The following is a 22883-nucleotide window of genomic DNA, read 5'->3' as shown; positions in this document are numbered from 1 at the left end:
CGGATGTGTAAACAATAAGGACAAACACTTCTTTTGATTGCTGTAAATTTTAGTGTTGACATGAAGTGGAACCTAACAATTTATAAAATGTAAATTATACAACATGTATGATTTTTTTTTTTTTCGGGGGCAATAAAATTCTCACTAAATTAAGGTAGAAGACAAGCCTTTATATTATCCTTGATTAAATTGGCTATTTCACACTGAACTTCACCTTGACTAGCCTCAACAGCTGTTTTGTCCGTGCAAAAGATAATTGAGATCGATAACGATTTAAAGTTAATAAAAAGGGGAACGGATGTGTAAACAATAAGGACAAACACTTCTTTTGATTGCTGTAAATTTTAGTGTTGACATGAAGTGGAACCTAACAATTTATAAAATGTAAATTATACAACATGTATGATTTTTTTTTTTTTTTAACTTGTGCAAAGGTTAATTAAACACATTTTTTGTTTGCTTGTTTGGTTGTTACACAAAGGTGTTGACAATGTTAGTGTTTCACTTTTAGAAAAAGTACATGAAACTTTGGTTCAACTTTAAAACATGGAACTTAATTTTGAAATTTTGAATGTAACACTTAACATCCACATGACGTTATCTTAAGAATTAAATTAAACGTCCTTTAAAAATAAACAAGAAGTTGCTAATGTGATTGTCTATATACATAAAAAAGAAGAAGTTGCTAATGTGATTGCATGTACCACATAAATCAATATCACAAGGGAGTTTTGTGTTTGAAATGGAGGAAGAGGAGAGGGTAACTCCAGTTACTCCATCCAAACATAGGGGAAGTCATTTGGGCAGTTGAGGTATCACTATTGCAGAGCAAGTAAATTCCTAGATAAATGTACAGGAACTGAACTAAGTGTGTGTTTAGCTCCAAATTAAAAAGTTAGCTTATTTTACTATTCAGCTTATTTTTGGTACTATTCATGAGGCCCACTAAATTTTTTGGTATTATTCATAAGTCCCATTGTACTATTTCAGCTAATTTTTACCTTTATCCACAGTACTTTCAGTAAAAAGTTTTCAGTTTTAGTAAAATAAGCAGATCCCAAACAGACTTTATACCAAACAAAGCAATTCCATTTTCATTGCATTGTTAACTCACAGGCTCTGTCCCAGTTCTCTCCACATAACTCCTCTCGTTTGGGTAGTCAACTAGGTAAGTAAGTAACAGCGAGTAGTTCTTTTTCTTTTTTTGACTGAAATGATAGAACTATGAGGAGTTCTAATCCTATATAAATTGCCATAATTTTTGTCACAATTATCTCACGTGTTAGACTTTAATTGACTTTTTGTCACTTTTACATGAATTCACAATTTTTTCTTTATCATTCACAATCTATCATGTGGACAGTTATGAATTATGATATAAGTTATACCATTTTATGTGATGTTAGAATTTTTCAGGTATCCACGCCCTCCATAGGCTCCATTTGTTGGTACATGTATTCGTCATTTTAGCCTTTCCATTGTTATCTTATTTGCGGTAGAAACATCATGCATTGGATTATTAATTATTATTTAATTGTTGAATATTCTATGTTATTTAGGACCCTAAGTCCTTTCTCCTCTTTAAGAAAATAACATTTTTTTTTAAGTATAAACAGTTATAATATAGCTAACTGATTCATAAAAGGAAAAAAAAAAAAAAACAGTTAGTATTGTAGTAAGTCCATGTAATTAAGTTTAAATATATGGATCCGAGTCCCGACAATAGTAAATTTGTGCATGGGACTTGAACTGAACACATCACGTGAATTAAAATTAAATTATACTTATTACGTGCTGTCAGTCTGTCACTGCTGTGTTTATTATCTCATCTCACGTCCGGATTATAAAAGAATATTGGACCGGAGCCAAACCCTTAAATGAGGGTTGCAAAATTTCTTTTTTCATTTCAAGACAATATATAAATGTAGAAATTATATATATTTGAAAGCGAATTTTTTTATATAATATTAATAAGTTACACACACGTTAATTAGATGGGTGGAAGTGTACGGAACTCATCTACCATCTATTCTTTTTTAAATTAGAGGGCATATATCTATAGATGTTTATAAAAAATCCACCTTAACATAAATATGTATTTTAGTAAAGAATGATTTATTTACTAATAAGCTCATGTCCTTACTCTTTAATAATTTGGAAAAAAGAAAAGAAGAAGAAACAAAAATAAGGACACAAATTTTTTTACAACTTGTTAAAGTGAAAACTTTTAGTTACAATAATATTGCTTTTATTTGGGTTTATTACTAGCACTCTTTTTTATGTATCAATTATAATAAATCATATTAATAATTATAAAAAGAACGTGTTATTACATTTCTTAGAAAAAAAAAAAACACAAATTAATTGAAGTAGTAGTCTAGTAGATGTAAAGTAGAATAAAAGTGGAATTTCATTAGGAACTCATGGGTAAATATCAAAATAGAAACCGAGAAATTGCCTAATTAAAATAGAAAATTGTTTCAACCCCAAATTTCAATTTTATGGTTAAGTCAATTTTATGTCACCCTAACAATTAGACTCAAATGTAAGTAATTAGCCAATTAAACTATACATGGATGATAAGCATTGCATGGATAAGCATAATAAGCAAATTAAATGAGTAATAAACAGAAGCAAACCCAAGATAACACCGAATTTATTATCGAAGAGGAAAACCTGAGAACTGAGTTGAAAACCTCTCCACAGCTAGCCATCAAAACAATCCACTAAGAATAAAAAGTTGCAATGCATATTGACCCACACAATAATCAAGTAGTGCTGTTATCTTGTACTCGAGCTCTCTAAGCTCTTGCTTGTAACTAACAATTTGCTGAGTCCTTTCTCTATCTTAATTACCAGATCTACAACCAAGCACTGGTTACATCTTCAAGTCACCATAGTTTAAATTGGCAAGCTCTAATGGTTCCCAAAACACCAATTCACTCACAACACTCAAGCTAGTGATGACTGTGTTTGGGATAATAATCTCTTAAAGATATGACTATGGTGAGAGGGAGATTTGAGAGAATAGATGGTGTTTGGCTCTCACAATAATGGGTACAGTTCTCTCAACTCTTAGGTGGGTTCTTAGGGTTGAATTTGTGGGAAATATATATTGATTATTTGAAGTGGGAAAGGGTTGGTATAACATGTGATCTAAATAACATAATTTCTATAGTTCTGGCTAATTCGTGGGTGTGAAATTCTTGCAAATTTGATCCTCAATTGATTTTTGAATGTTTCACGGGTGCGAAAACGTGTCTTCAGCTGCACTAACTTAGACTCACATACCCAACACAAATACAAAAGTACCTACAAATACAAAGTGGATAAGCTTGAATTAAAATCAAATTGACACAATAAAATTAACACAAAATACAACTTTAAAAAAAACCTAATGGATATAATCAAGTATATCATATATATATATATATATATATATTGTGAGCGGGCAAAAATCAGTTTCAACTCAAGTTAGATGGAGAGTTAATATAGGACAGCTCAATACAATTAATTTGTAAATAATGGGTTTCCGAGGTCAACCTTAGTATGCCTCTATGGTTTGGCTTTTTAAGTTAATGGAAAAAAATATAAAGTAACTCATAAGGGAGAAGTAGATTTTTATATTAACTCTTCCTCGGGTTAGTTTGAGAAGCGCTAGTTCATATAATGTTCAAATCTCAGTTACAGGGTAGTGTTACACAGAGTGTTTTTTTTTTTTTTTTATTTATTTATTTAAATTATTTATTTATTTTTTATATATATTTTTTATTATTTTTTTTTAATGGATATCTGAATTGCATCCTAGCCCTCTGTTGACGCCCGGCCTCGATCGGGGTGGAAAATCGTCGTTGTTGGGCCTTCGTTTGACCACCCGCTGTGGCGACACTCCCACGTGTGTGGGGCTCGTTGGAGGCCCCTCTCGATTGGTTGTGTGCGCTTGGTATGGTTTGCACGGAGCTTCGGGTGCTCTCTCTCTCGATGGAGAAAGGTATTTGTCTACCTTTGGTAGTTGGCAGGAATCTTAACAAATTTTAAGGGAATTATCAAAGGTAAGTGAAGTCGCCACCAATCATTGGGTTTTTCTAAGGTGTGATTGGTCACCTATTTCTAGTTGATTTTATTACCAATCCTAGGGTAAGGAAAAAAAAAAAGTCTTCTTTCCTAATTTACTGTAGATGGTAAAAAATCTTGATTCTTGAGTCCAGAAGTTTGGTTACCTACTGTAGATGGTAAAAAATTTTAATTCTTGAGTCCAGAAGTTTGGTTACGTGTGGAGAAAGTGTTAGGCACCCCACAATGTCTGTCTAAGGACAGTTCTTTGTTTTGATGAAATCTTAATTTTTGGAGATTGGTAGTAAAAAAACATGGTTTTGGCATTGGCTTTCGGGACTTTGCATGCATGGGGGGTTTTGAGGTTTGGGTTTTGAATGGGTGTGGTCCCAATCTATGCTTTCCTAAGGCATTCGGGCAAAGTACCAGATTTCCATAGCTAAAATCCAACGACATGTCACCTTACTTTCGTGGCGGAAATTAGGCATCACTTTGCCTTAGGTGACATGGACTGTGACAATCACACTGGGAGGGGCGAGCAGGTATATATATACATATATCATGCACAATGCAAGCACACTGAGTAAGAAAGTAAATGTCTACATCCCTAGAGCATGGCCTAAAATATAGGCGCAGGAAAGTAAATATGGGTTGCCATACTCTAGAGATGAGGACGAATGGTGCACGACATGATATACCTAATACAATCTATCTAAGAGAGAAATGAGGGAGGAGGAAGGAAGGGGGTTTAAAAGAGTACATAACCAAATGGGAGAGGCTAGACCCCTAAAACTATTGAACATTGCTGCTTGGCTTATATCAACATGCTAGCGTGTTCTCCCCTTTTGCTTGCACCTGGGAGATTGTGCCCTAGCTCCATGTGGTGTCTTCGCTCCATATGTATATATGCAAAGGCAAAGATAGGAAACCAGTAGACAAGCAATGGAAGGAAAAGATGCAAAAAGCATATGAAAGAAGCATAAAGCAAATAAGCATGGTAGACATGGCAGGCAAAGAAATAAAAAAGTAAGAAAACAAACGAGAAGACAAATAAGCAAGAAAGCAAATAAAAGGTGGTGTTCGCGAGGGACAAATGTAGGTTTGGATCAAATGTCCATAACTTCATAGTGTTGAAGCATGGATGACACGCTAGCAAGCAAGACTTATGCATGAACATGTAAGCAAGCGTGCAAAGACGCATAGAAAGCCAACGGGTGGCACAAACAAGCATGACAAGCATATCATCGGACGGAGCAGAAAAGGAGAAAGGTGTGCACAAAGCAACCGGCATCATGGTGATACATCCCAAATGGTTACATCCAAACAAGGCTTCACGGGTGTCAAGTGTAACCACACAACCACAAACCCGTTAAGGGCATCAAGCTTGGCAAAGCCTAGAACTAGAGAGGCTAACACAAGCATAAAGCATAGAAGCAAGCAAGCCCAGACATGCACATAGGGGCGATCCAAACCCTTTGATATGGGCCAAGGTGTATGGACTATGACAAAGACTACAGGGTCTAGATTGGGTTCGAACCAATAGGCCAAAACGCAAGAAAGAGAAACAAAAGCGACAAAAGGGCTACAATAGCACATGTCATGACAAACATAGCCTAGGTCTAGGCACACAAATATGGCATGGAGCACACGAGCACATGGGAGATAGCATAAAGCATGTAGAGAACATAGATCCAAGCACATAGGCATGTGAAAACATAGATCTAGACATATAGGCATAGAAACATGCATGTAAACATGTAGAAGCCTAGCACATAGACATGGAAGAACATGGATCCAAGCATATAAGCATGTGAAGACAAGGATCTAACCATATAGCATGGAAATAAACACATAGATACATAGATCCAAGCAAGGCATGACCAACAACATTATACAAGCATGTGAGCATGTAACCCTAACAGTATCCTAGAACAAAAAGAGGAACAAAGCATAGGAAAACATGGCATATAACATAAAGGATGTAGATCTAAACATATAAGCATGTAAGGATGTAGATCTAAGAATGAAACATGGCATAAAGCATAAAAAGCAAGGAGATTTAGGCTAGAAGCACCAATAAAGTAAGCAACATGCTAAAGAAAGTAATAAATCATGTGATTCAAGCAAAAAGAACAAGATAAATGCTAGAAAAAGATTTAGAAGGTTAGAGGTGTGGATAGTAGCTAAAAAGCTATATCCACACCCTTAAACCCCAAATCCAAGGTGTAGAACTCAGGAGAGGAAGATGGAGGGTATGAACACTACCTTGTATTTTAGTGAAGAGAGAAGAATCAAGAGGTTTTGATGTGTGTGTGTGTGTGTGTTTTTTTTTTTGGTGTTTGAGAGAGAGGAAAAATGCTCAGAATTCATCTAGGTAGAGAGCAGGACCCAACGAGACTCTTTTTTTTTTTTTTTTTTTTTTGGGTTTGGAGGGTGCTTAGGGCCTTTTATAGCCCCAGCATGCTTTTTGAGGCGTTAGCCCTTCAAGGGCCGCCACCTTCAAATGGCCAGAGATTGGGATGATCTTGACACCCCTGAAAAGATCTTGACTTCCTGTTTCTGAAAAGGTATGGAATTTGAGAATCCAACAGTTAGATTAAAAGTTATGGCCCTCGAAAGTTAGTAGTGCATCGATTAGTGCGTTATCCTAGTTTTCGTGATATTTTGGTCGTTTTAACTCTGATTTCAACCCATGAATAGTTGTTGGACTGAAAATTTGATAATCTTTGCAATGGCATTAGTTTCAACCTATTCTGACAACCGAATCAAAGTTAGGGTTTTCAGGGACCATTTGGGGTCAACTTTGGGTCAAAGTAGGTCAAACTTGCCAAAAATCTTCGAGAAGGTCAGGTTTGATGTAAAACTATGAAAAGTGTCGTTTTGTGAGGGTTTTGACCTCGTTTGACATTCGGTTAACCCTAAGTTGGCTAGGGGCATTTTGGTCATTTTGTCTAAAAGAGGCATTTTGAGTGCTCTGGTGTTCGAACGGGTTGCGCTACGTATTTCTAGATGTTCTCATAGCCATGGAGAGAAAATAATATTTTTGAATTTTTTGAGGTCCGGCACGTAAATCGAGGGTGAACAAAATACGGTGTCAACACCCTCCATTTGCACAGCCACTGATCTTCCTTCGGATATTTGTCTCATCAGGGTTTTACTGGAGGTGGTAGAATGTGCTATAAGTTGTGAGGGCATTGTTTGAGGGTCATTCTGCTATTAATACAGTTAGTTGAGTTGGTGTAGTGCATTTAATGCAGAAGTGATGGATTTGTTGTAGGCTTATAGCTACATCACTGTGTTTGAAATGAAAAAGATATTAAAATTTAATTGATGAATTTAATATGATAATAAATGTGATAATGTCATTTTAATAAAATAACAAATGTGTATTTAAATTATAGTGCATTTATAACCAATTTCAAGTTTGGGGTGTGGGGGACAAGAGTTGGGAGGGATTCAAGTTTTCAGGGAGAGTTTCATACACTTATATATTTAGATTAAATTAGAATAGAATTTTTAAAATGCATAAAAAAATTGAAAAATTTATATTGTATTAAAATTTATATTATCATTGGGTTGGAAATAATTAATACAAGCTATAGAAAACTGAAAAAGACAAAAAGTGACTTGATGGAGCCGAACTTTCACACACAGCTCTTTAAAACCAGTAAAAACCCACACACACTGCTTGAGCTCTAACAAAATATTTTTAGTCTTTACTTTTACTCTCAGAGAGAGTCTGTGTTAAGCTAAGTAAAGAAAATGGTGAGTGAGCGGAGGACAGGGAGGCGGAGAGGGCGGAGGCAAAGGTTGGAGCCGCGGATATGGAGAGTAGTGGCACAATGAGTGGTCCTCTGGTGGGGATGATGATCACGAGCTCGAGGCCACTTGATCATCATGATCTTTATCAAAATCAAAATAATAATAATAACAGTAAGAGAAAGTGTGGCTCGGACGTGGGTCACGTGGTGTTGAGGCTGTTGTGCATGTTCACCTCTCTCGCAGCTCTCTCTTTCATGGTCACAGCTAGCCAGTCTAACTCTGTCTCCATCTATGGCTTCCAGTTTCCTATTCACTCCAAGTGGTCTTTCTCTCACTCTTTCGAGTAAGCCTCTCTCTCCATTCCTCAACTCTCACTTTACCCATCTGCCTTCTGTTCTGGTCCTTTGCTATTGTTTGGTAGCCGAGAAACGTGAGGAAAATGAGGAACAATGGATTCTTGTGGTGACTACTTGAGCTTTTTCTTTTTACTATTTTTTTTGGTGGGTCCCAAGTTGCATTTATTTTGAATTTTGCTATATTTTCTTTTCCTCTTTTTCAAAAGTTAAGAAAAGAAAGGAAAGTTTTAGATTGGTTTTTGAATTTGATGCAAAAGCAACATTTCATTTTGCGCTGTTTCAGATTTCAGAATAATGCACAGAGTGATTGGTTTGGTGGTGGGTTTGTTATGTTTTCTTTTGTTGGGTCCAAAATGATGAGAATCGAAAATTTTGAATTCATTTTCTTACCACCAAACGGAGCATTAGCAAGGTTCATGTTAATTACTAGTTCACTATTAGGTGGTTGTTGTTTTTTTTTTTTTTTTTTTTTTTTTTTTTTTTTTTTTTTTCACTTTTTACCAAAAACTTGACCGGAGAAAGCGGGTCACTGTCTTGGTTGGTTTGTCGGGTTGTAAGAATTCAGTTGAAAACCATGTTGACGTAATTGCCCTTGGGTTTGGCGCTGCTTATGTAACAACAAATTTTGGGAATTCTCTCTTTTTCAGCTTCATTGCATCTGACTGAATAGAATCATACCCGTGAATCTTTTTTATTTTTTTTATTTTTTTTATGTTTTTATTTTTGTCTCTTGTAGACCTTTAAACAAAATGATAACACTTTAGGAACGTAGTTTGAAATGAAATTTTGTCCTCTGTTCTAGGAGAAGGTAATCTGTGCACTTGCGTGCACATCATCTCTCTCATAACATGTTGGTCTCACAAAGTGTGAGGTTGGTCTACATATTCGCGAATGTATATGGCATATGCATGAGATAATTATTGTTGCTTTAGAATTTAGATCCTTTTCGGTGCCTAATGGAGTGGAAGTATTGGTTCTCATCATTTACTAGTTTAGGAATACAAATCTTTTATACCACTTTTCGTGTTTCACTAATTATACCTTGTTACGTGTTTATTTGTTTATTTATTTATTTTTCCATTTTAAACTTTGACTATTTTATAAGAGAAGTTAAATAAATACATGACAAGTTGTGATTAGTGGAACATAAGGTGGGACAAAAAAAGTGGTACAAAAAAAGTGGTACATAAGATATTTGTATTTCGGTTCTATGGTTTATCTCTATGTGGTCTTGATGTATGGTAGATATAGTAGATGAACCAATGAATTTTGTACTGGAATTTACTATGTAGCTGGGTTTTAAAAATGAATAGCCTTTAAATGGTACTATTTGAGGCTGGCATGTATAAAACTATAAATTGAATCTTGTTCTCCTCTAGGTATTGAGTTAGGTACGGTTCAACTAATAATTGTCTCAATTATAGCTGTGCAGTTTTAAATTGATATTGGTTTGAAGGCATAATGAGTTTAGAAGTGTAATGTGTATGATCAAAAGTTGATAAACTCTATGGCTCTGTGCTGGGCAGGTTTCTAGTTGGGATTTCAGCTGCAGTAGCTGCTCACTCCTTACTACAACTACTCATTAGCGCATCTCGGCTGCTGAGGAATTCTCCAGTTATTCCCTCAAGAAATCATGCATGGCTTATTTTTGCTGGGGATCAGGTAAATTTATTTTCTTTATAGCAGTCTCTCATGAACTAGCAGTTAAAATAAGAGCAAAATGCACTTTTTTCCCATGGTGTAGAAAATGACACATTACTATAACGAGCATAATTAGCTATTTTATCAATTATTCTTGGTAATACTATTTATTTATCCTCATCTTACTATAGTTGTACATGTTTAATATTGTAGAAAAACTAATATAATAGACATGCACTCTTTTCTGTTATATATATTGTTTAAACACCTGTGGATTAGAGTTATATTTATGAAAGATAGTTATATCCCATGGATTCTAGAAAAATGGGTTGAAGAGGTCCAGAAAAGCTCAAACAAAGAGCCATCATCATTTTTCTTTATGTTATAGCAGTGATTAAATACTTTGATTTATTGATGTTTTTATTGGTTCTCTGATACTTTCAACTGCATATTAACTGCTTTTCGTAAATGTCCTTAAAATAAATTTCTTCTTGTTCCCACTTCCAAGGTATATGAATCATGCACAGGACGTGACCTATGTTATTGTAATAGGCAGGATCATGAATGTTTTTTGTTGCCAGGCTGGTGAATTTGTATGCATTATGATATCTAGAAAATTTACAAGCCTATTTCTGACAGAGCAGCATGGCTGAAAAGTAACATTAAATCATTAATTTTGATATACAGATTCTTAAGTTTTTTATTGAAATACCAAACAGTGATTGTTACCTGGTAGCTAAAACAGCACCATTGTTATTTAATGGCATAATTTCCTATTTAAGAATATGAAACATTAGATAGTTAGGCTTTGTTTGGAATGGAAGGAGATGGGGGGAGAGGAGTTAAATGCCAAAATTTGATTGGTACAATGTGTGATGTATTTACCCATGTACAAGATAGACATACTTGAAAGTTGAAATAAGTGTAACATAGAACATATTCTGTCAAAATACAGTACTTAGACAAAACTTCAGAGCATATGATTAAATACATCATACATGTAAACATTTATAATGCTATCTATCTTCTAGCTGTTATTATTAAACTTCGACCTTTTACCTCGCTAGTGAAAATTAAATAATGCTATACTTGTTATCCCACTTCATATAGCTGCAGAAAACTGTCATAGGTAAATTCTTGAGCTTGTTTAGTGACAGACAAGCATACTTCTATTAAATTTTTTCATGGTTTTGTTGTATTATAACAGTATTAAAATGCACCTCATTTCATGTTTACTGTAGCTTAAGGGCCTGATTGTTTTAATTTGCAGGTCTTTGCCTATGCCATGATTAGTGCAGGGTCCGCTGCGTCTGGGGTCACTAACTTGAATCGCACAGGGATTCGACATACAGCTCTACCCAATTTTTGCAAGTATTTACATAGCTTCTGTGATCATGTTGCCATCTCAATAGCCTTCACTTTTTTCAGCTGCATCTTGCTTGCCATGTCTGCTGTCCAGGATGTAATATGGCTTTCCAAGAACTGAATCACCTTGCTTTCCCACAAACTAGTTATTTCATCCTCTATAAAAATGACTTACAGGACATTATCTGCATCGTCCTTTCATTACAAATGATCAATAGTTGGTGTTCTCTCTTTGTAATTCAGGGCACTTATTGCTCTTTTGTAAGAAACGAGATGGTTTTTGTCAATTGTAATGGGAATGCGCTACTGTTGATTGTTTTATAGCGCCAGCTTGGGATGACTCTTGTTTGTAGAAGCTCTAATAAATATGTCAATGTTTAGGTGTGCAATGTGAGATAACCAAACATCATACTCAGCCAGTTAGCTTTTGAGTTTTGACTATTCTTAACCAAATTTCTTCTGGCAGAAGAAAATGTGAAAAAGAAAAACAAGTTAACCGAATTAGCATTTGAGCACATATATAGTAACAATCATTCTACTTCACATAAAATTATCACTGATTGCTATGCATCATGAAATTCTAGGACATGTCCTGCAATAGAATTCTTAGTTCTTTGTTAATATCTGAGGCATTTATGCTTTTATAAATAAGGGGTTTAATATTATTAAAAAAGAAAAAGGGTTTAGGGTAATTAAGTTTGGTACAGTAATTTGAAAGTGGATCTTTTGAAAATGTTGTGGTGTCTAACTCACCATTGAGTCTAAATCTTTTGTACCACTTTTTGTGTACTACTTTATGTTCCATAAATTACTACCTGCCATATTTTCATTTTACTTTCCTTATAGAATAACTGAAGTTTAAAATGAAAAGTAAAACAAAAACATAGCAAGTAGTGATTGGTGGAACATAAAGTGGTATAGAAGATTTGGACGTGGGTTTCTCATGGGGTATCAAATATATTTTATGGAAACAATTAATTAAGTGAAATCGAATTAAATAATGTTTAGCCATGCATGACATGAGTTTTTGAGCGTTCAAAATTTCATAAATACTACTCCCTCGCTCCAGTGTTACATGGAAAAAAATTAAACCAAATATATTTAAATATATAATACATATTTAATTAATAAAAATTCACACAGCGGTGACCAATTTTATTAATATAGTTTTGAATTATTTACATATAAATTTTTAGTTATACCATTCAATGCAAGCACACAATACTACTTAACTATTTATATAATACATACATATAAGGACGGACCCAGGATTTTAAGCTAGCAAAGGCCGGAGTATAAAGAAAGAAAAGAAAAAAGAAAAAAAACTCCAAATAGACATCCATATAATATTAAAAAATTATAAATACACAAAATCATTTTTTCTAAATACATTAAGTTACAATCATGTACCAACAAAGACAAAGACAAAGATAAAATCAAAATAATATATATTTTTTAATATTAGGTTGGCTAGGATTTTTTTTTTTTTTTGAAGTTAGAGCATTCACAATGGTGATGCTAAAATTTTTAGCTTTTAACACTTTAAAAAACTACTTTATTTATTTTACCACCTCACTTTACAATATACCCAATATCAAATATTTTTTTATTTTTTATTTTTTTTTATCACTTCATTTAAAATAATATAAATAACTCATGAAAATAATAAAGGAATAGAGAGAATTTGAGTTTTTTAATTGAAGGAAGAAATATAATCTTAATAAAATATTGTATTTTATTTTTAACAACTTGCTATAGTCAACTGCTATTTATACCAGTTTACTGCAGTTGCAAAAAATTTAGTTCTAGTTTCGCCAATAACACATGATTTTTTTTGTTCTTTGGTGGTGTAAGGACCTGATTTGAGTCCCTAGCTCAAAATGTGGATGGACTTAGGCCCAAAAAGTCCAAAACAATTAATTTGTAGAGAGTGGGTTGGAAAGACTGGGTTTTAATGAATCAAACAAACACTAAAATAGATTCAGATCACAAAAGGACGAAAATAAACAAGTTTCAACTGAAGAAAATTGTCCTCGACAAAGTCCGAGAAGACTGATTCTTATATATGATTCTTAAGTTTGATTACAAATTTGGTTCCTAATTGCTATAGTGTTTCTCTATTGATTTCTCGATCCTCTTCTCTTATTGCCACTTCTTTCTTTTATACTCCCTTCTCCTCTCATCTTTGTCCTCCACGTGCATGCTAGATGACTGGTTTTGGTACTTGTCCCATTAGCACATTCCATAAGTCTTTGTGTAGTAGCTATAAGATTGATAACCACTATTTAGGTATCACCTCCACATTAATGCGGCTAGAGAGTTAGCTGCAGTGCATTTAATGTGCTGGTAATAGCTTTTTCCCTTAGATATTTTAGGACTTCCCCCTGTCCTATGTTTTTGCAATGCCTATCCATACCAATAGAATTTCCTAGAATGTTCTCTTGGACTGCAGACCATCTCTTCTGACTTCGGCCTTGATTAGCCGAGGGGGTGTTCATCCTCGGCCCACCCTCCTGGGCCATTATGACAAAAACTAACTTCTTCATTTACTAACACGGACTCCTTTGGCAAAGTTTATTCCTCTTCGGACGACCCCTTATTCTTAGATTGGGCCTTAGGCCCAATATCTACATAAATAGTGAGCTCCTGGCACAATACCCCTATAATAGCCCCTCGAGATTCTTCTTTCTGGCTCTTCGACAAGAAAGGAGGGTTTCGACGTCACCCTAGCCAGTCCATGCTCACCACACATCACCTCTGCCTGTGTAGATGCCTTTTCAACTATACAAGACACGCTCCTGATGCTTTGGCATACGAGAGGTGCTCTTCATTAAAATTTTACGGCTACCTGTCCCCCACATTCTACGGCGCAATGCAGATCCAATGGCTGAGGATTCTGCTGGGACTTGGGCGGGAACTTTCCCGCTTTGCAGCTTTCTCTTTGATATAAATATCACTTAAATCAATCACTTACCTTACTTTAGCATTCACTTAGCTCTAGCGCACATACATTGAACCTGCTAAACCTTCCAACTTACTCGTGCTTTTACAAATGCCAAAAGCTCTAAGGATACTCTTCTTTCTTCTATAAGTTTTCATAAATCCTTTTCACTTTATTTTTCCACACACTTTTCTTTTCTTAGTGTCCTTTCCTCCTCAGCTCTTCTTCCGTTCCATTTTTTTCTTAGTGTGTCCAGTTTTCCTTTAGGAATGGGTAGATTCAAAAGCTTGGTAGGCTCTGAGGAGGGAATAGAGAGCTTTAGAGCTCTGTATAGGATCTCTCCAGGGATAGGTATTAGGTACTGTAAAGAGGGGCAATGGTATAAAGACAGGTAAGAGGGAGAGGTAGTGATACCGATGATTGCCTTTATAGAGGGTGGGATAAGAATCCCTATGGGCACCGTAACTAGGGATTATCTTAGGACCCATAGATTAGCTCTTACCCAGTGAGCCCCTAATATGTTTAGGATCTTAGGCTCTGTAGATGCCCTTAATGAGAGGATGAGCTTAGGGCTGACCCACTACGACTTCAACTGGGTCTATAACCTTCACCTTTAAAAGGGGCAGCGATACTACCTAAAATCAAGGTACCCCGAGGTTAGGCTTATCCAATGCCTCCCCAAATCCAACAAGGGGTTGAATAAAGATTTTTTAATCTTGTTAGGGGAGTGGCACGATGGTCTCCCCTGCCCGACGAGAGAGGGGCAACCAGGTGGGGCTTTACGTTTACGAGAATTGTTTTGTTTTGTTTTTAAAATTACCCCCTTTCCTTTGATTAGTACTATTTCTGATTCTGATGGCTTTTCTTATGTTTCTTTGATGATTTTGCAGATAGACACTCTGTCGAGCTAAATTTCAACCTGGTCAACAAGGATAGCCTAGACAAAATCCTTCGGGCTAAGGTGTTTGTGAACAAGGACGGTCAGTTATGAGCATCTCACCTGATCCTAGGATACATGCCGATCTCGTCCAGCTTCCAAGTGCCCAAGTGTGTCATAAAAGCCAAAGACCCCCGCCTTCATTGGATTAGTGTAGCCATCTCGAGTTTTCTCCTTCCCAAAGGCACTCTAGTCCTAAATGCGCTCTCTCTACTCAACGCATTCTAGAAGGCGTCCCCAAGGTAGCCTTTCCATTTCAACAAACAACTGGTGAAGCTACTTCCTCCCAACCTACCAACAAAGAAGAAGACGAGGCGGAAGAAGAAAAGCAAAAAGAGATAGTAGATGTCTCGGACTCAGATGACCTCTATAAGGCTTTTAATCAGCCCTTGTCTCTTGAGCCATCAACTGGTGACCTCGGCTAGCTTTCCCAACCACAATCTAGTCCCCTCAAAGGAGTTACACCCTTATCAGACAAGATAGGGATCCAAAGGAAGCAGAGGTCAACTCTCTAGGAGTTGTTGGAGTCTCAGTCGGGGAGAGATGCACATGGAAAGGCTTCTCAGACTAGGCTCCTCACTCCTCCACCCACCTAACCCTTCCGAGCTGATCAAGTTGACCAAACACAGAAGAGGGAGGAGAAGGGGAAGGAAGTGGTGGAAGTTGGGAAGAACCAACCTCCACAAGAGATCGAGCCCTAGAGGGGGGCCAAGTAGCCCCGGATGATGCAGACGAGGTCAGCCACTGAGGGAGAAAAAAGGGTTGACCACCGTGCTATAGCCCTCGTTTAGGCCCCATGCATGGAGCTGGATGGAGCTCCCCTTCTTAATGATACCTCCATCTGAGACTTTTAGCGGGGCACAGCTAGGTACGTAGTACATGCGGTGGAGCAATCCTTGCTACTACCCAAGGATATGGCTGACCTCAGATCTATGAGGCAGCATGAAGTCTTCCTCGGACTGAAAAGGGACTTAGCCATAGTAAGTAAAAGAAAAATTTTAAGTTAAGTTTTAAGTCAAGTTTAAAAAAAAAAAAAAAACTGTACTCCTTTTCTTTTCCAGGCCACCCAAGCCACTTTTAAGGCTGAGGAGATGGTGAACTACTCCTATCGAAAAATGAAGGAGGAAGACGAGAGGAGGATAGTAGCCGTGGATGCCTTCCACGTAGCTGAAAAAAGCGTCTAAGATATGAAGGCTAAGCTGATTGAGGAGGTGAGAGAGAGAAAGAGCGCTGAAATGGCTTGGACAGCGCTGAAAAACAAGCAAAAGGCCAAAGGGTGTTGCTTTGCAAAGTTGAGGATTAATTGGCCGTCTCCAAGAAGCAAATCATTACTCTAAAGAGAAAATTAGAGGAGGTCCAAAAGGCCAAGGACTAGGCAGAGAAAGCTAAGGAAGAGGCAAAAAAAGCTCGGGAGGAGGCAGAGTAACATGGGTATGATGTTAGGGTGGTTGAGACCGAGGACGCCCTTAGGGCCGAGGTCCTAGGGGTATGTAAGACTTATTGCCTCCAGGTATGGAATGAGGCTCTCAACCAACCTGGGGTTAAGGCTTCTTCTGTACTCAGGAAGGCAGAAAGTGTCTATTATCCTCTAGCCATCCACCCCTCTCCCTTCAGCAGCTCTAAGGTAGACACTCCTTTAGAGGTGGCCGTTCCAGAGAAGAGCAGCTTCGAGAAGGCCCTTCCCTTCTCTGGTAGCCCTTCGAAGGTGGCTGAGCAGCCGGGGGTAAATGAAAAAGAGGCCGGGGTGACCAAGGGAGTGGCCCCTGATGCCACCAAGCCCCCAACTGGTCCCCAGGATTCCACTAAAGATAATGAGGCACCTAGGATGGAGATTGTCCTTGCAACTCTTCCAATTCCTGCTAAGGGTGACCCCAAAGGTACTGACTAAGGATCCTTGGAGGCTGCAACCCAGCAATCCAAAGCCCCATCTCATGGAAAAATTGTAATAAAAAAGAAGTAGATTTAAGATAGTTCTCTCTCTCTCTCTCTCTCGGCAACTTATGTTTTGGTTCTTATAACTTGTAACCAAGTTGCCTTTTTGTATTCAATCTGCCTTTCTTTAAGGCTATTATTAATGAAATATATGAATATTTTTCTTATTTCTGTGATTCTTACACAAGTACTGATATAATTTCTATCTTGTTTAACACTTAATAAATGTAATAATGGGGTGAAAACCTTTCTCATAAATCTGCATAAGTAATAGAAAAGTTATCCCATCCTACATGATCAACAGTAAAACAAGTGAAATCTACTAAGTTCACCATCTCGGCGAAGCAGAATTCTAATTTTAAGAAGATACACAGTAATGCAGCATACATATAGATTTGAAATTACTCTGTGCCTTACTCATTAATAAGTTTATAGGGTCAAAGAGATAATCAATTTTTAAATAGACATAGGTATGCCTGTAAATGCTTTAAGTGATGCTTATAAGCATCTAGTTGAGACTCTTATTATAGTGAAAATCATTGCTGTTTGAAGTGTTTATATCTGACATTAAAGTAATCAATAAGGAATACTAATTTACCTTAAATGTGTAGTCCAAAAAGTTCGCAATAACTAAGGTTTTGCCTTGACACTAAGCAATTTGATAGAAAATATTAATTTACTCAAAGCATGTGGTCTGAGGAGTCAGGCATAGCTAAGGTTTTGTTTGATACTTGGAATAGTGATTAAAATATATTAATTTATCTAAGGTATATGGTCTGAGGAGCCAGACATGACCAAGGTTCTGTTTGATATTTAGATAGATGTCAAGGAGTATTAATTTACCCAAAGCATGTGGTCTAAGGAGCTAAGCATGGCTAATGTTTTGTTTAGTACTTAGAAAGATATCGTAGAGTGTTAATTTCCCTAAAACATGTGGTCTGAGGAGCTAGGCATGACTAAGGTTTTGTTTAATCATTAAGGAAGATGTCATTAAGTATTAATTTTCTCAAAGCATGTGGCCCGAGGAGCTAGACATGTCTAAGGTGCTGTTTAATACTTAGAAAGATGCCGTAGAGTGTTAATTTCCCCAAAGCATATGGTCTGAGGAACTAGGCATGACTAAGGTTTTGTTTAATCGCTAAGAAAGATGCCATAGAGTGTTAATTTCCCCAAAGCATGTGGTCTGAGGATCCAGGCATGACTAAGATTCTATTTATTCACAGAGGAAGATGTTATTAAGTATTAATTTTCCCAAAACATGTGGTCTGAGGAGCCATGCATGTATAAGGTGTTGTTTAATACTTAAAAAGATGTCGTAGAGTGTTAATTTTTTCAAAGCATGTGGTCCGAGGATCCAGGCATGACTAAAGTTCTGTTTAATCATTGAGGAAAATGTCATTAAGTATTAATTTTCCCAAAACATGTGGTCCGAGGAGCCAGGCATGTCTAAGGTGCTGTTTAATACTTAGAAAGATACTGTAGAGTGTTAATTTCCCCAAAGCATATAGTCCGAGGAGCCAGGCATGACTAAGATTCTGTTTAATCACTGAGGAAGATGTTGCATGACTAAGATTCTGTTTAATCACTGAGAAAGATGTCATTAAGTATTAATTTTCTCAAAGCATATGGTTCGAGGAGCCAGACATGTCTAAGGTGTTGTTTAATACTTAGATAAATAATGGAACACACAATCATATAATATAATGAATCAAAACATAGTAAAAGAAGCTTTTATTAATAATAATACATTCTCAGGTTGTTTACATTCCAGAGACGAAGTACAATATTTTCATCTAGATCTTCTAGATAATATGCGCCTATTTTTGCCACTATAGTGATGCGATACGGTCCTTCATAGTTAGGCACCAGCTTTCCCTAAGCTGGGTTCTTAGCAGTACCTAAAACTTTTCTTAACACCAAATCTCCTGGTGCTAGTGGTCTTAGATTCACATTGGCATCATACCCCTGCTTGAGCTTGTGTTGATAATAGGCCAATTGGATCATTTCATTTTCTCTTCGTTCCTCAATTAAGTCTAGGCTCTTCTCTAACAACTCATCATTGTTGCTTGGAGTGAAAGAACTCGTCCTTAGTGTTGGGAATCCAGTCTCCAAAGGAATAATGGCATCTGCCCCATACGTCATTGAAAATGGCATCTCTCCCGTTGACCTGCGAGACGTAGTCTGATATGTCCAAAGAATGTGTAATAACTCTTCCACCCATTTTTCCTTCGCATTATCCAACCTCTTCTTAAGTCGATTCACTATGACTTTATTGACAGCCTTGACCAGTCCATTCCCTTAAGGGTAAGCTGGGGTGGAATATCTATTCGTAATCCCCATGTCATAACAGTATCTCCGGAAGGCCTCGCTATCAAATTGTGGGTTGTTATCTGAGATGAGGGTGTGAGTGATGCCAAATCAAGTAACAATATTTTTCCAAACAAATTTTTTAGCATCTATGTCCCTGATGTTAGCCAATGGTTCAGTTTCAACCCACTTGGTGAAGTAATCTGTGCTGACTAGTAGATACCTCTTATTTCCTATTGCTTTAGGGAAATGACCTACAATATCCAGGCCCCATTGAGCAAATAGCCAATGGCTGGACAGAGGATTTAGGGCTCCTTCCGGTTAGTGAATGTTTGGTGCAAATCTGTGACGCTGGTCACATTTCTTAACATATTCCTATGCTTCCTTTTGCATACCTGGCTACCAGTACCCCTGAGTGAGGGCTCGGTGAGACAAAGATCTTCCTTCTATATGGCTGATGGAATTTAGACCCCTTAAACACACAGATTGCGTAGCCTAGATTAATTAGCCAAGTTGTTACTTAGTCAAATTAAGCAATTCTAGGTTAAAACAATCCAAACAATCATATCAAGATATAAAGCAGCGGAAAATAAATAACACAAGATATGATCACCCAGGAAACCACACGGTAAAAACCTGGGGAGGATTTGACCCACCGATCCTCAAGGCTAACCTGAATTCACTATGAAAGAATTGAAGTTCGTACAAAAGGACTACAAGCTCCCCGCTCGACTTCCTATTTTTTTTTTTTTTTCACTTTTTACCAAAAACTTGACCGGAGGTCATTGTCTTGGTTGGTTTGTCGGGTTGTAAGAATTCGGTTGAAAACCATGTTGACGTAATTGCCCTTGGGTTCGGCTCTTCTTATGTAACAACAAATTTTGGGAATTCTCTCTTTTCAGCTTCATTGCATCTGACTGAATAGAATCATACCCGTGAATCATTTTTTTTTCTTTTTATTTTTTATGTTTTTATTTTTTGTCTCTTGTAGACCTTTAAACAAAATGATAACACTTTAGGAACGTAGTTTGAAATGAAATTTTGTCCTCTGTTCTAGGACTAGGAGAAGGTAATCTGTGCACTGGCGTGCACATCATCTCTCTCATAACATGTTGGTCTCACAAAGTGTGGGGTCGGTCTACATATTTGCGAATGTATATGGCATACTGCATATGCATGAGATAATTATTGTTGCTTCAGAATTTAGATCCTTTTCGGTGCCTAATGGAGTGGAACCATCATCATTTTCTAGTTTAGATTCACAAATCTTCTATACCACTTTTTGTGTTTCACTAATTATACCTTATTATGTGTTTATTTATTTATTTATTTATTTTTCTATTTTAAACTTTGACTATTTTATAAGGGAAGTTAAACAATACATGGCAAGTTGTGATTAGTTGAACATAAAGTAGAACAAAAAAAGTGGGACAGAGGATATTTGTATTTCGGTTCTATGGTTTATCTCTATGTGGTCTTGATGTATGGTAGATATAATAGATGAACCAATGAATTTTGTACTGGAATTTACTATATAGCTGGGTTTTAAAAATGAATAGCCTTTAAATGGTACTATTTGAGGCTGGCATGTATAAAACTATAAATTGAATCTTGTTCTCCTCTAGGTATTGAGTTAGGTACGGTTCAACTAAATATTATGTCTCAATTATAGTTGTGCAGTTTTAAATTGATATTGGTTTGAAGGCATAATGAGTTTAGAAGTGTAATGTGTATGATCAAAAGTTGATAAACTCTATGGCTCTGTGCTGGGCAGGTTTCTAGTTGGGATTTCAGCTGCAGTAGCTGCTCACTCCTTGCTACAACTACTCATTAGCGCATCTCGGCTGCTGAGGAATTCTCCAGTTATTCCCTCAAGAAATCATGCATGGCTTATTTTTGCTGGGGATCAGGTAAATTTATTATCTTTATGGCAGTTTCTCATGAACTAGCAGTTAAAATAAGAGCAAAATGCACTTTTTTCCCCTGGTGTAGAAAATGACACATTACTATAATGAGCATAATTAGCTATTTTATCAATTATTCTTGGTAATATCATTTATTTATCCTCATCCTACTATAGTTGTACATGTTTAATATTGTAGAAAAACTAATATAATTGACATGCACTCTTTTCTGTTATATATGTTGTTTAAACACCTGTGGATTAGAGTTATATTTATGAAAGATAGTTATATCCCATGGATTCTAGAAAAATGGGTTGAAGAGGTCCAGAAAAGCTCAAACGAAGAGCCATCATCATCTTTCTTTATGTTATAGCAGTGATTAAATACTTTGATTTATTGATGTTTTTATTGGTTTTCTGATACTTTCAACTGCATATTAACTGCTTTTGGTAAATGACCTTAAAATAAATTTCTTCTTGTTCCAACTTCCAAGATATATGAATCATGCACAGGATGTGACCTATGTTATTGTAATAGGCAGGATCATGAATGTTTTTTGTTGCCAGGCTGGTGAATTTGTATGCATTATGATATCTAGAAAATTTACAAGCCTATTTCTGACAGAGCAGTGTGGCTGAAAAGTAACATTAAATCATTAATTTTGATATACAGATTCTTAAATTTTTTACTGAAATACCAAACAGTGATTGTTACCTGGTAGCTAAAACAGCACCATTGTTATTTAATGTCATAATCTCCTATTTAAGAATATGAAACATTAGATAGTTAGGCTTTGTTTGGAATGGAAGGAGATGGGGGGAGAGAGGATTGGAGAGGAGTTAAATGCCAAAATTTGATTGGTACAATGTGTGATGTATTTACCCATGTACAAGATAGACATACTTGAAAGTTGAAATAAGTGTAACATAGAACATATTCTGTCAAAATACAGTACTTAGACAAAACTTCAGAGCATATGATTAAATACATCATACATGTAAACATTTATAATGCTATCTATCTTCTAGCTGTTATTATTAAACTTGTTGGACCTTTTACCTCGCTAGTGAAAATTAAATAATGGTATACTAGTTATCCCACTTCATATAGCTGCAGAAAACTGTCATAGGTAAATTCTTGAGCTTGTTTAGTGACAAGCATACTTCTATTAAATTTTTTCATGGTTTTGTTCTATTATAACAGTATTAAAATGCACCTCATTTCATGTTTACTACTGCTTAAGGGCCTGATTGTTTTAATTTGCAGGTCTTTGCCTATGCCATGATTAGTGCAGGGTCTGCTGCGTCTGGGGTCACTAACTTGAATCGCACAGGGATTCGACATACAGCTCTACCCAATTTTTGCAAGTATTTACATAGCTTCTGTGATCATGTTGCCATCTCTATAGCCTTCACTTTTTTCAGCTGCATCTTGCTTGCCATGTCTGCTGTCCAGGATGTAATATGGCTTTCCAATAACTGAATCACCTTGCTTTCCCACAAACTAGTTATGCCATCCTCTATAAAAATGACTTACAGGACATTATCTGCATCGTCCTTTCTTTACAAATGATCAATAGTTGGTGTTCTCTCTTTGTAATTCAGGGCACTTATTGCTCTTTTGTAAGAAACGAGATGGTTTTTGTCAATTGTAATGGGAATGCGCTACTGTTGATTGTTTTATAA

The 22883-nt window shown here is 36.3% G+C and overlaps 1 protein-coding gene across 3 annotated transcripts; it reads left to right on the top strand.

Annotated features, from left to right (window-relative positions):
- The first annotated feature begins 7689 nt into the window (after positions 1-7689).
- LOC112010427 (CASP-like protein 3A1) lies at positions 7690-22883 on the top strand. 3 transcript variants are annotated; one of them, XM_065777548.1, is made up of 3 exons: positions 7690-8158; positions 21069-21204; positions 22465-22883. In XM_065777548.1, the coding sequence occupies exons 1-3, from the start codon at positions 7878-7880 to the stop codon at positions 22678-22680; spliced, it is 633 nt and encodes a 210-aa protein (XP_065633620.1). In that variant the 5' UTR covers positions 7690-7877; the 3' UTR covers positions 22681-22883. The 3 variants fall into 3 exon arrangements, with proteins under 3 accessions (XP_065633620.1, XP_023898536.2, XP_065633625.1); XM_024042768.2 differs by lacking the exons at positions 21069-21204; positions 22465-22883 and adding exons at positions 9698-9833; positions 11083-11566 and having other exon boundaries at positions 7712-8158; XM_065777553.1 differs by lacking the exons at positions 7690-8158; positions 21069-21204; positions 22465-22883 and adding exons at positions 8956-9042; positions 9698-9833; positions 11083-11566.

This window comes from Quercus suber, unplaced genomic scaffold (genome assembly GCF_002906115.3).
Source record: "Quercus suber isolate HL8 unplaced genomic scaffold, Cork oak 2.0 scaffold_10, whole genome shotgun sequence".
NCBI classification, from domain to species: domain Eukaryota; kingdom Viridiplantae; phylum Streptophyta; class Magnoliopsida; order Fagales; family Fagaceae; genus Quercus; species Quercus suber.
Note: the sequence above shows the minus strand (reverse complement) of the source record. Positions and strands in the feature narration are given on the sequence as shown.

Excerpts from the sequence above, each read along its gene's own strand:
- LOC112010427 (XM_065777548.1), top strand. The coding sequence starts at position 7,878 with ATGGAGAGTAGTGGCACAATGAGTGGTCCTCTGGTGGGGATGATGATC. Across the intron at positions 8,159-21,068 it reads TCTTTCTCTCACTCTTTCGA|GTTTCTAGTTGGGATTTCAG; the intron begins GTAAGCCTCTCT and ends TGTGCTGGGCAG. Across the intron at positions 21,205-22,464 it reads TTATTTTTGCTGGGGATCAG|GTCTTTGCCTATGCCATGAT; the intron begins GTAAATTTATTA and ends TTTAATTTGCAG.